Genomic DNA, 13,049 nt, shown 5'->3' with positions numbered 1-13,049 from the left:
ATGATAAGAAACAAATACCTAAATCATAGTAAAGGACCATATTTCAAACCATTATCAAAATAAAATACTACCATTAAAGTTTTTGGCCTGGGCGATGTTCAAAAACTTAAAATTAATTTATCAAGCATCTAGCATACCAATATAGTGCTTAGTAGATTTTAGGGCCGTATTTTAGGGGTGGTTTTTTAGCGTTCACACCCCGTCCGAAATTTTTCAGAACTATTCCAAAAGGTTTTTTATTATTTTTTCCTTTGCTAAAAAACCTACTATTTCTATTTTGTCTCTTATTTTTGTATTACTTTCTTCTATATCTAATATATAGAAGAAAGTATTGGTTTCGTGCAAATTTTCAAATTTTGACGGATTTGAGAGTTTTGAGGTGTGCTGCATCCTTTTCGACCCTTTTCGAAAAACGTCTGTGTGTGTGTCCGTGTGTCTAATGTGTGTGTCTGTTTTTTTGTGACTACTCTACAGCAAAAACTACCGTATGAAATCGAACGACATTTGGTACACATATGTGTCCTTATGAGAACTTGTGCCCATCAGTTTTTGGCGCGAATTCCTCCAGGGGGGATGGAGCAATGGTACGTTTCTTGAGTTATGCGTGCCTGCGTCTGCGTATTTCGCGTGATTTTAATTGTGAGAAAATGACTGGAAAATGTCAATGATCTAATATTTTTAACTGTTGCCACCTTGTGTTTGTCAAAAAATAAAATGTTAGTAATTTATACAAGGGTTTTAAAATAACTTTCAGTTTTCGCTCTTTAGTTTACTTTTGCGATAATTTGAAAATTGGGATGGTCGTCAAATTTTTGCGTGTGTAATTTTGTTTTCGTTGGGAATATTGCTTCCTCGACAAGCATAGGGAGGGATCAGAATTCATAAGAAAGATATAGAAGAAAGTTTCGTGATGGCTACAACATACCTGTTTATTTTTAAAATTTACTTACTTTTATTATTACTACTGAAGAATTGCACAAACTCTGTACTTTATCTGCAGTATTTATTTTTATTGTTGCTGTTGTGAACATCCTTTTTTATAAAACAAAATAACATTTTTCTTCAAATGAATACCTGATGCTAACAAAAAGTTCTTTAAATTTGAAAGTGTCAAACTCTACATCTAATATATTTTGTAAGTGTCAAAGAAATTAAGAACACACGCATCTACTCTTTTGAGTAGTTAAAACATCGAATACTTTTAACAGGAATGAAGTTATGCAGATTTCTTTCCTTCATTAATTAAATACGCCATTCTTTAATTCATTAATATACCATTCTTAAACACGCTCTGGTAGATTTAACAGTGACTCAACATTTAGAACATATAATCTCCTTAATTCATTATGATTGACAAAATGGCCTCTCCGGGATTTGGTTTTAAGGTTTCTTTGTTAGTTTTAAATACATCTGTATTTTGCTCTATACTGCTATAACGCTCAGCTCCAAACAGACAAACACACATATCGAGAATGCAAATATGCTTTAACGATCAAAACAAAAAAACTTACCATGATAAACTGAGTCAAAAAGAATAGCATGATCCCCAGCTTGTAAAAGTTCTGTTACCGCTACCACAGCACATGTGCCGCTTGGGTAAACCAAAGCTAGAAAAGGAGTACGTGAACCACAATCAATCATTTAACAAACAGGTATGCCGGGTGTTCAAGTATGGAACCGTAAGCTACTTGTAAAGGGTGTTTTTTTAGAGGTACAGTCGACTCTCGCTACAACGCGATTCAACTTACGCGAAATGGCTATAACGCGTATTTTTTGAATTTATAGCTAACGCTAATTCGTCATCCACAACACGAATAATTTTCGAAGGAAGTATCGGCTACTAAATGCTGATTTCGAGAATATTATTACATACGTTTAGCATCACTGACAGTGAAAGTTCCCACACTAAACTAGTCTACACATCGCGCTGTTAGTGCATCAAATAACTAATCAGTATCTTTCATTTATCTTTTTTTCATTCTAAATATTAAAGTTGACAAAATATAATGGCATCTAGTGCGCGGTTTCATCTAAAGTTTGTGAAGATGGGAGGAAAAAGTTTTTCTGACGAAAAATTGTTAAGATTCTAGATATGCTTGAAGAACTACCAAACGTCAACGGTAGCACGACACAAAATATTGAGTGAATCTACCATACATACAATTAAAAAGTCGAAACAAAAAGATATCCGGGAACTACTTTGATATACCCCCCCCCCCTCCAAATCGGAAATTTGGTGACTTTTTTTTCTCGCCAAGCAAAATACCTGTTTTATGGCTCAAAATTAACTGAAACTTTTCAACAACACTACATACAGTAGGCATATTGAAAGCTAAAAGATAAAAATAATTAATAGAAAAAAATATAATTGGAAAATACGACCAGATTTGCAGCAAAATACAGCAAATGAGAAATCTGCTTGATCACTTCACAAAGAAATGGCGAATAAATGAAATGGCGCTAAAACATATATGAAATCCAAAAATTGTTGCCGCAAAACTTTAAAAAAAAAAAAAAAAACCTCAAAAAATGGTACAAAATACAAGAAAATATTGAATTTGGAAACAACAAAAACCTAAAAACTGAAAAAAACTAAATTGGCAACACTAAAATAAGAAACAGCAACCTTAAATGGTCCGTAGGGAGTGCCAGATTTGGCGCGTAATTTTTGGGGGGTATATCAAAGTTATACCGATATCCGTAAAAGTTCAGAACTTAGTTTCAATATTGAAGCTTGCAGAGTAATGTCTAAGCAAAGTAAATATTATGAAAATGGAAGCTGCTTTTGTATTGTGGTTTAAAGATAATAGGAAGATAAACTGTTGCCATAAATGGTAACGTATTAAAGAAAAGGCAAAGCGACCGCATTTTAAAATGTTTAAATAATAATCTGATGATGGAACATAAATCATCATCTTGTTTTTTTTTTCACTCATAATTATTATTACTAATCCACTGTACATACCGTGTTGTTTTGTTTAAATCTTTGATCATTCATTCTGTGCTCCTTAAAATATTACATGTTGAATAAAACAGCTTTTTTTAATTTTTCAAATCCAGTAAAAGTTTAGTTCTTTAAGTAAGAAACTGTAATTTACACTTGAGGAATGCTTTAAAGCAGTCTAAGGGGTGTTTATAAGTGTCTAAAAGAATTTGGTATTCTTCTAAAAAAAAATTATACCTACAATTTTTCCACAACGCGAAATTTCGACTCACGCGAGGAATCTTGGAACGCATCCCTCGCGTAAGTTGGGACTCGACTGTATAGAACTTTAAGTTGGCAACACTGTTTGATATGTGTGCAATTTTGATAGCTGTCACTTGTTTTGTGTTCAGTTCGGTTTGCCATTTCATCATGAATAGACAACAAGGTGGTGCAACATGCCACACAGCGCGCGTCACAATTGATTTATTGAAAGAAACGTTCGGTGAACGAATAATTTCGCGTAATGGACCAGTGAATTGGCCTGCAAGATCATGCGATTTAACACCGTTGGACTAGTTTTTGTGGGGCTATGTGGAGTCTCTGGTCTACACCGATAAGCCACAGACGATTGACGTCTTGGAAGAGAACATTCGCCAACTGGCATACGGCCTCTATTGCTGCAAAAAGTGATAAATTTTGACTTTCCGATTAGACTTTCTGCGAGCCAGTCGAGGCAGGCATATGCCAGAAATGATACTTAAATAAAAATGGCAAAGAATCTTCTTTCGAATAAAGCAACGTTCATGGCAATTAACAACATTTAACTGTGTTTTATTTGAACCTAAAGTTCTCTACTTCTAAAAAGAACATCCTTTAGTTGATGCTGGACATCAGTTTAGGGACCGTACGGACTTCTGCGCGCCATCATCTCCTTCTAACAGCCGATGAAGATTTTCAACAACACAATAGCAAAAGTTCCATAAATCGGTATATGTTTCTTCAAAATGAAACATGCCGATTTTTTTTGCCAACAAACTGCGATTTATGGACATTGGACAGCATTGGTCTGATAGTTTTGGAAAAAACTACTGTATAAACGCATTGAATGCTTGTCGAAGCTCACAGTGAACTTGCTCAACCGCAAGATATACATGTGAAAGATTATTTCTGCTTCTAAAATGTAGACAAATTGTACAGAAAGACAATCTGTGTTAAGTGGGGAAATAAGGGCAAGGCCTATTATGAATTGTTTAAGAAAACTGTTAACATGAAACGTAACCAAAAACAATTGACCGATTTGATTCGTTCAACTGCTTGAAAAAAGGCCTAGCCTCAAGATAGGCTGCACTGAAGCTTTGTTGAGTGAAGCATCATTTCGTCACCCATCAATGTGTCTATGTGTACAGTAGAGGTGCGACATCGATGGAAAAACATCGATGTTTCAAAACATCGATGTTATTGATACATCGACTGAAAAACATCAAAAACATCATGTTTTGAAGCATCGATGTTTCAAAACATCGATCTTTATATCAATACATAACAAACATTTTTGAATATAGTACACTACAGACTTACATATATGATAATCTCTAACAAATGTTTCTTAGTGGACCAGTGAAATTCTTTTTTGGCATTGCGTCAACTCGTAAGATGATAGCTATTATTTCAGAAATTTCCAAGTAAAGCTAATATTAAACTATATTTATATATTCTCTAACCAACTACGTACAACACCACATTTCGCAAGTTAACAGAAAAAAGTAAACAAATCAGACTGGAGGAAGCTTTCCTGCCGTCGTTTATGTTTATAATATTGTTTATAATATCACTGAAAAAAATCTCTATGTTTATTCTGAATGCATTCATTACTCCGTTGAAGCGGAAATAGTTTTGGGAAATTTCAGATAATCTTAACACAAGCAGCTGCGGATTTACTTTGTTTGATTCTTTTCTATGTTATTTTCCAAGCAATGAGGATTCTGTATATATCTGAGCCGACCTTTGGAAAAACTATTTGAGGAGCATCTGTAGTGATTTTAAGAAGCATTTTGAATTTTGTGGAGCAGCTCGGTATTTTGCAAAAAAAAAAAAAAAAGGGAATTAAAAAAAAAAAGAGAAACACTTGCTAAAATTGTTTTTGAGCTTTCAGCTTTAATAGTCATTTTAAGCCCTAGTATCAAAATAAAAACCAGCTTCAAACACTATGTCATGCTTGAAAACGCTCTGTCGGAACTTTTTTGCGGAGCTCAGGAGTTTCGCAGTTTGATGCGGAGCAGTTGTCAACCCTGTTTGAGCTTAATTTGCATGCTAAAAAGCTAAAAAGAGCACAGCTCTTGCCCTTTTCAAATTTAGGTGATGTCAATGATTCTGAGAGTTAAATGTTTTTGGGTCAATTATAGATACCATGTTTTTTTTTTTTTGTTGTTGTTGTTGGTGTTGTTGTTTCTTTTTCATACGTTCGGTTAGGGACCGAAAGATTCTGAAAGCGTCAGGGTGAAATAGTGCAATATCTTCGCTTTTCTACTTGATTTTCTTATCGTTCATGCTGCCATCTAGTGAACAGATGTATGAGTATCAATCAAAGATTAATTATAAAATAAGGTTGCAAAGCCCTTAAAGTTGTCTTCTTTTTTGTTCCGTATTCATTTATTCTTTATAATTAGCCAAAATATAAATATTTGAAGAATTAAAAAGATTACATTTAGCATTTATGATGGAAAAAAATGAAAAATTGACTTTTTTATTTACATACATAATTATTTACTTTAGTGCAATCTCATTAAGAAAAGAGAAGAAGAATGTATTATTTTTGGTTACACTTGGTGTAAATGGGTGAATAAATAAATTTTCAAATTATTAATATATAAGCACGATAAAATTCAAATTGCCTATAATTGTTAGTAATAATAAAATTGTTCAAAGGGACAGGAATAAAGTAGTATTATCAAACGGTTTTTCATTTGGGTTATTCTGAATAAATACATTGTGCATTTGCATGAAATAGACTTAGGATATGGAAGAGCTACGAGTCAGAAAAAGAGTAATTTAAAATTGGACGACAAACATTGGACGTTCTTGGGAATTGGTATTTGTTACATTTGGAGGATGTAAACTTAAGTCTCTGAAAAAAAAAAAATTATGTAACCTCAACTGATGAAAGTACTCAATAAACTTCGGTAAAAAAATACACCGAACTTAGTATTCATTATTAATTAATGCTAGGTGAAAAATAACTATGTACAATAGAATAAAAGTTATTAAACTAATTTTTTGATAATCATATCTTTAAAAAGTGAAAAGGGTGCTGAAAAAATGTCAGTTAATTAAAAGTGAGCAACGAAAATTTTTAATTGGAAAAAAAAATTCGAATTCGTTTACAACAAATTTAATGATGAACATATCAGTTTAAAATATGAGTTTCAGTTTTATATCAAATACAAAAAAATAAAAAAAACTAATTTGAATTCTGAAATTTTTAATTCAAATTATGTTTTTCGCAATCACGAACTGCGACAGGACCTTACTCATTGGGGTTATTGTTTCTAGAAATGGTTCCTGTCCCCCCAAGCCTGCCCCTCCTCCAGGGCGGTTACGTGTGCATCGTTGTGTGTGTGTGTGTAGACTTGTGTGTATGCACGTAGGGAGTGTGAGTGTATGTGTGTGAAGTCGTGTGTGTGTGTGTTTGTGTGAGTGTGTGTAGGATATGGACGCCTCTGACCAAGAGAAGCGGATAGCTCAGGACCGGAGCAGCCGCGCCTGCAGAGGACGGTGAGCGGTGGTGCTGCAGAGGCTCCTGGTCCAAGCTGAAAAAGGAACCAGACGCCAAGAACGGTCAAGTGAAGAAGTGTGTATCAGTGCTTGGACATGCAAAGCATATATATATATATATATATATATATATATATATATATATATATATATATATATATATATATATATATATATATATATATATATAGTTCGGTTCGGAATATAACTAAAAATTCAATTTAGTTTTAGATGCGGCAAATTGCGTGGTTTAAAAAAGTCTTTTGAAAATATTAACATCCGTTTCAGTGATATAAGATGCACTATTTTATTAATGAAAAAGACAACTTAAAGTGTGTACCACAGCTTTGATATGCAAAATCCATATTATTATTTTATATTATGATTATTATTACTCAATGGGGATGACTGGGGTGCGGCACTAGTCAATGTCGCCTACGGCGGCAGAACTACTACAGCCGGCCCTGCGCTTACTGTGGGGTAAGTGGAAGCCCCATCCGATTTCTTAAAAAATATAATAGTTAAGAATATTTAAAGAAATATTTCAGAAAATAATGAAGAACCTTTGTTAATTAATAATATATAAGATAAAATAAGACAATAAGTATAAAATTTTTTGCTTCAAGACTTATGCATAAGGTTTCAAAAACGAACTATTCTCAAAAGGGGTCCCACTTAACCCATCCAACCCTACTTTACATTTAAAAACAATATATTTCCCACACAATAGATGAAACAGCAACTTTTTAGCTATTTTCGCTTCATGGCAGCTATATTTGAATAATAGGTATAAGTAGACCAGTTTTAACACAAATAATGTATGATTCAAAATAAATTTAGCGTTTAAAATTTAAAAAAAGTTTCATAGAATTTTTATTTTGATTTTTTGGTGCAAGTCTAGAGGCATAGTCCATAATAAATTTTTATCATAAAATGTCTGTACATGTACATTGAGCATAGTAATCTGAAATTTTTCCCCCAGTCTCTTCTGCCCCTTTTTTCAAGCAGTTTTCAAGTATAATTTTCTCTTTTTTTAAACTGAAAACTGTCACACATGATGATAGAACTTTTACAATGACAATTAGAAATCATCCTTCAGAACAAATTTTGACTATCAACCATTAGGTTTCAAATCTAGCTGCTCTGCCCCCCCCCTTCCCCCAGCTACTACCACCAATCCTTTAACTATATACTTCTAGGAAACAGTGGTACCCTTATTTCCTATTATCATATGTTTCATATTTTTTAGAAGAAAAAATCTTAAAATTTGACAGTTTTCTATGTTTATGAGCTTAGAGTCGACAAAAGTTCTGAAATAGATTTAATTGGGGTGAATAAGGCAATAGCTAAAACTTGATTATAAACCAGCCTGAATTGATGAACCTTTTAGCTTACTCTTAAAATTAGCATTACTTCTCTAAATATTCAATAAATTCTTAAGATTCAGAAATAGGTTATAACGTTTAGAGAAGTTGCGATTTCGTTTAATGCTTTGCTTAATCAGGGGTGCCCCTCATCCTAAAGGGAAAGAGCACACCCCCCTAAAAGTCACGAAGTGTCCCCCCCCCCCCGCCCTTATCAAGAGCTCCCCAAAATTGAGAAAAATACTCCTAAAAACAACCCCCATAAAATTTTCAATGGATCAGTCTGCGGCATGACCCTTCCCCCCCCCCTTTGGTGGGCACCCCTGGCTTAATGATAAGGTTTCCATCATCATGTATATTTTTAGAGTAAAATAATGTGTTAAACAATTACTTTACTTAATAAGTTTACTTAATTACTTTATTTAAAGTCATGGTGTATAAGAAAAAATGCATTTTTTTTATACATACTTTTTTCCGAATTGTAATTTTGGAATAAAAGCAATATTGCAAGAATAATCTATGTAGTTTAGCCAGTTGAAGTTAAGATTGTATAATGCAGTGCAGTTAAATTTAGAGCAATACATTCTAAAAATTCAAATTTAATTAATAAAAATAAAATCAACTGATTTTAATCAATGATTTTGTTAAAACAATTTCTTGATTCAAATCAACGGGGGTTTTTTTTTTCTTTTTAATTACTTATTTTAATTCATGATTTTAATCATAACTTAAATCAAGCTGATTTTAATCAACGAACACTGCTTAACATTAAGTAAGATTGTCAAGCAGTTAATAATAATAAGTATTAACAAAATCGAAAGCGTTGTACGGTTCCAAATTATGAACACACTAGCAAAAATACCCGGCATTGCCTGGATCAGTAATAATTATGAGAAAAAATCGTTACTTGCTTTTTTTTTCTGGTTTAAGTGAAAGAATTTAAAACACATTTTTTTGACATGATTAAAAGTGGAGTTTCTTCCTTACCCATAAAAGTAAAATAGCAATAAGTATAAAGAACAAAATAGTATTGATTTAGAAACGAAAGCACTATATTTAAGCATATACAAATTTCCAAAACCTGAAATTATTCTTCTCATGTTTAAAAAGATTAATCTGTTGATACTTTTTTTTTTTTTAACCTGGAGTCTAAAACCTTCTCTGTATTGCTATTGACGTTGCTCGTTATCCCCTTATACTTGCTTTAGTTATTTTGGGAAATTTCAATCATTGTGGGCTCTTGGTGCGATTTTACCGAATTTGCGGGAATCGTTTTGGGATATCTTCGATGATGCTCCCTCCTTCTTTCCTTACTTTGTAAAAACGATATATTAATTTTCGTTACAAAGATATTATCGCCAGGTGCTGAGATACTTTTGGTCACCATAAAATGGCGCTAAAGAGTTTCATTCGAAATGTTTCCAAAATAAGTAGCAAAATTTGGCGATTGTTTGAAATTGTGCAAAAAGGAAAAATTAATGGAAGTTTTTGTACTGTTTATGGATTTGCCTAATTTAGTTGCTGGATTATTTAACACAGTAAAATAGTAAAACAGCAATGATAACAATTAGGATTAAAAAATGGTGCTCATATTTTAATATTTTGTTGTCAGTCAAGAACTTTTTTTTAAACGTTTTCTTAAATTAGTCAAGTGCATGCTGGGCAAAGTGACATAGTTCAATTCGTTTACTTATTCAATCATTTTAAGTATTAATTCATTAATTAATTAACAATTGCCTTATTCACCCCAATTGGATTTATTTCAGAACTTTAGTCGACTCTGAGCTGATAATAAGCATACAAAATTGTCAACTTTTAAGAATATATCTTGAAAAAGGTATAAAAATTATAATTCTAGGAAATTTAGTAGCACCAATGTTTCCTAGAAGTATAAATGAATGATTGGTGGTAGTAGCTGGGGAAGGGGGGGGGGACAGACCAGCTAGAGTTGAAACCTAGTAGTAACGAAATTTGTACACAAGGATTTCTATTTGTCATTGTAAAACTTCTATTATCATGTGTGACATTTTTCTTTTTATAAAAAGAGAAAATTCTGTTTGAAAACTGCGTGAAAAAGGGGAGAGAAGGGACTTAGAAAAAATTCTAGATTGCGATGCACAATGTACAAACATTTTATGATAAAAATTTACTATGAACTATGCCTCTGGACTTGCACTAAAAGATTAATAATGATAATTGATATATACTAATGTTTCAAGACTAAAACAAAAAATCTAAATAAAAAAAATCCGAATTTTTCGATTTAAAAAAATTATAAAAAACACAATTCCTGATGTTAAGTAGTCATTTCTAACCTTTATCATTATCACAAACTATTTGCATATGGAATTTTAACATAGAAAATGTGTTTCACATATGAGAGTCTTTCACAGTAAAATATTTGAGTGCTTTTGTCTGTAGTTGATGTAAAACTGAAACTCATATTTTTAACTGATATGTTCATCATTAAATTTGTTGTAAACGAATTTGAATTTTTTTTCCAATTAAAAATTTTTGTTGCTCACTTTGAATTAACTGACATTTTTTCAGCACCCTTTTCACTTTTTAAAGATATGATTATCAAAAAAACTAGTTTAATAACTTTTATTCTATTGTACGAAGTTATTTTTCACCTGACATTAATTCATATGAATGCTAATTGTAAAGAGTAAATGAATAGAAGAAAAAAATTCTATTAATGCTTTTTTTTCATTTCTAAAATACTTTTTATCGAAGTTAACTGAATACTTTCATCAGTTGAGGTTACATGAACTTTTTTGTTCAGAGGATTAATTTTACATCTTCCAAATGTAACAAATACCATAATTCCCAAGAACGTTCAATGTTTGCAATTTTTTCGTCCAATTTTAAATTACTGTTTTCATGAATCGTAGCTATTACATAAATTAAGTCTATTTCATGTGAATGCGCAGTATACTTATTCAGAATAATGCAAATGAAAAAAAAAACCCTTTAATAATGCTCTACCTTATTCTTGTCTATTTGAATAATTTTACTATTACTATCAATTGCAGGCGATTTAAATTTTATCATGTTAAAATATTACTGAATTTGAAAATTTATTTATTTACCCATTTATACCAAGAGCAGCCAAAAATAATGCATTCTTCTTCTCTTTCCTTTAGAAGATTGCACTATCTAATGTAAATAATCATGCATGTAAATGAAAAAGTATTTCTTCATTTTTTTCCACCGTAAAAAAAATATTAGCCTTTTTAATTATTCGAATATTTATATTTTTGCTAATTATAAACAATAAATGAATACTAAAAAAAGAAAGAAGGAGAACCTCCATTAATAAGGCTTTGCAACCTTATTTTTATAATAATTATTGATCGATACTCATACATTTATCCACCAGATGGCAGCATGAACGATAAGAAAAATCATACAGAAAAGCGAAGATATTGCACTATTTCACCCTGACGCTTTCAGAATCTTTCGGTCTTTAACCGAACGTTTTTTCATTATGAAGATCGATGTTCTCAATCGATGTTGCTTCTCTGAGAAATTTTATTATAATTTTCAATTAAAATACTAAAACATCAACATTGAAAAAACATCGAACTAAAAACATCGATGTTTCAAAAACATCGAAAGTAAAACATCGACATTTTAACAAAAACATCGATGTTTCCTAAACATCGACGTCGATGTCGCATCCCTAGTGTGCAGTGTAAATTAACATCACCAGTTCCGATTCGAATTTAGCTTATCTTGTTGACATTTCTGTCATTAGAGTTTTTCCAAACAAATTTAAAACTTAAAAAAAGTTTGAGAAACAATTGTTTTCGAGCTCAAATTTTGTTGCTTTTTCGTTCCTTCAGATCTGCCGCCCTGGCTAGAAGTCGGGTTTGCGTTCAACATTAACTGAAAGAAATAGCAATTCAATCCCTTATATAACGATAGATGGCAGCACGAATGTGATTGGAGAAAAAAATTAAAGTAACAATTCATTTAACAACGATTTTTTAATTTCATCAAAAATATATCTATCATCAATTTTTTAATAATAATTTTTATTTTAGTATATTTTTGTTTTTCAACATGTGAATTCTCACCCCCGTGGCATGTCACAAACATTGTGTGACTGTTTATGTTGCTTAATAACTTGTTTAATTAAAAGTATATACTTATTTATATATTATTCCTTTCACAAGTGTCTCAAATACTAATTGTTTACGTATATTTAATTTTTTAGTATTGTGTTTTAGTTCGTTTTAGTAGGAAAAGGAGTTATGTCACACAATAAATTCTCACCTCCATCACCTAAACACAAAATGCCATTCCTCATTAACACGTGGCAGTAATGACAACAAATTTTATTTTCCATGTTACAGGAGCCTCCTTGTTTATTTACCAGCAATAAAGAAGTTGTGAGATTTTTGTCGAAAAATAAAAAGATAGATTTTGGTTTTAAAACTTTGTGTGGTTATTCTGACTTCTCACCTTCGTGAACTTGAATTTCAGGGACGTAAATTAATGTAAAAAAAGAAGTGAACATGTTTTCATATGCTTAACATGTGCAGATTGTTGCAACGACGAAAAAAAAAATCCCTGAAAAATGTATCTATTAGGCCTACATAATGGAAAATTCCTCACCTCCGTGAATCTTACCTCCGTGACAGACCTTATCAATGTTATTATTTCTGAGGTGAAAATAAATGATGGAGGGGAAAAACATCGATAATAGGGATTCTACCAAAATTATAAACTGCCAGTATATCCTCAAATTTACAAAATACTGTTTTTCAACATACATTTGAAACTACTAATTTAGCCGTACTTTAATTAAGAGAACTTAATATTATGTTTCCACTAATCATTAAAATAGCTGATTGTCTGCATAATTAACAAAATTACTGCTTTGATACTAAATTGGTCTCGATTTTTAAATAAAAGTTTTTTTCTTTTTTTTATTTCCGTGAAGGCATTTTTTTTGAGCAATCACGATTGCTTATTGTTCT

The 13,049-nt window shown here is 31.6% G+C and overlaps 1 protein-coding gene across 1 annotated transcript in view; it reads right to left on the bottom strand.

Moving 5' to 3' along the window:
• Positions 1-13,049, bottom strand: part of LOC129220725 (cystathionine gamma-lyase-like) — a 77,868-nt gene that overhangs the window by 38,537 nt on the left and 26,282 nt on the right. Inside the window, exon 3 of the mRNA XM_054855155.1 lies at positions 1,512-1,607. Within this exon, the coding sequence (XP_054711130.1) occupies positions 1,512-1,607 (96 nt within the window). The remainder of the gene's footprint in view (positions 1-1,511; positions 1,608-13,049) is intronic.

The sequence above is a fragment of the Uloborus diversus genome, chromosome 4 (genome assembly GCF_026930045.1).
Source record: "Uloborus diversus isolate 005 chromosome 4, Udiv.v.3.1, whole genome shotgun sequence".
Lineage (NCBI taxonomy): Eukaryota > Metazoa > Arthropoda > Arachnida > Araneae > Uloboridae > Uloborus > Uloborus diversus.
This window is presented reverse-complemented; position numbering and strand designations above follow the sequence as displayed.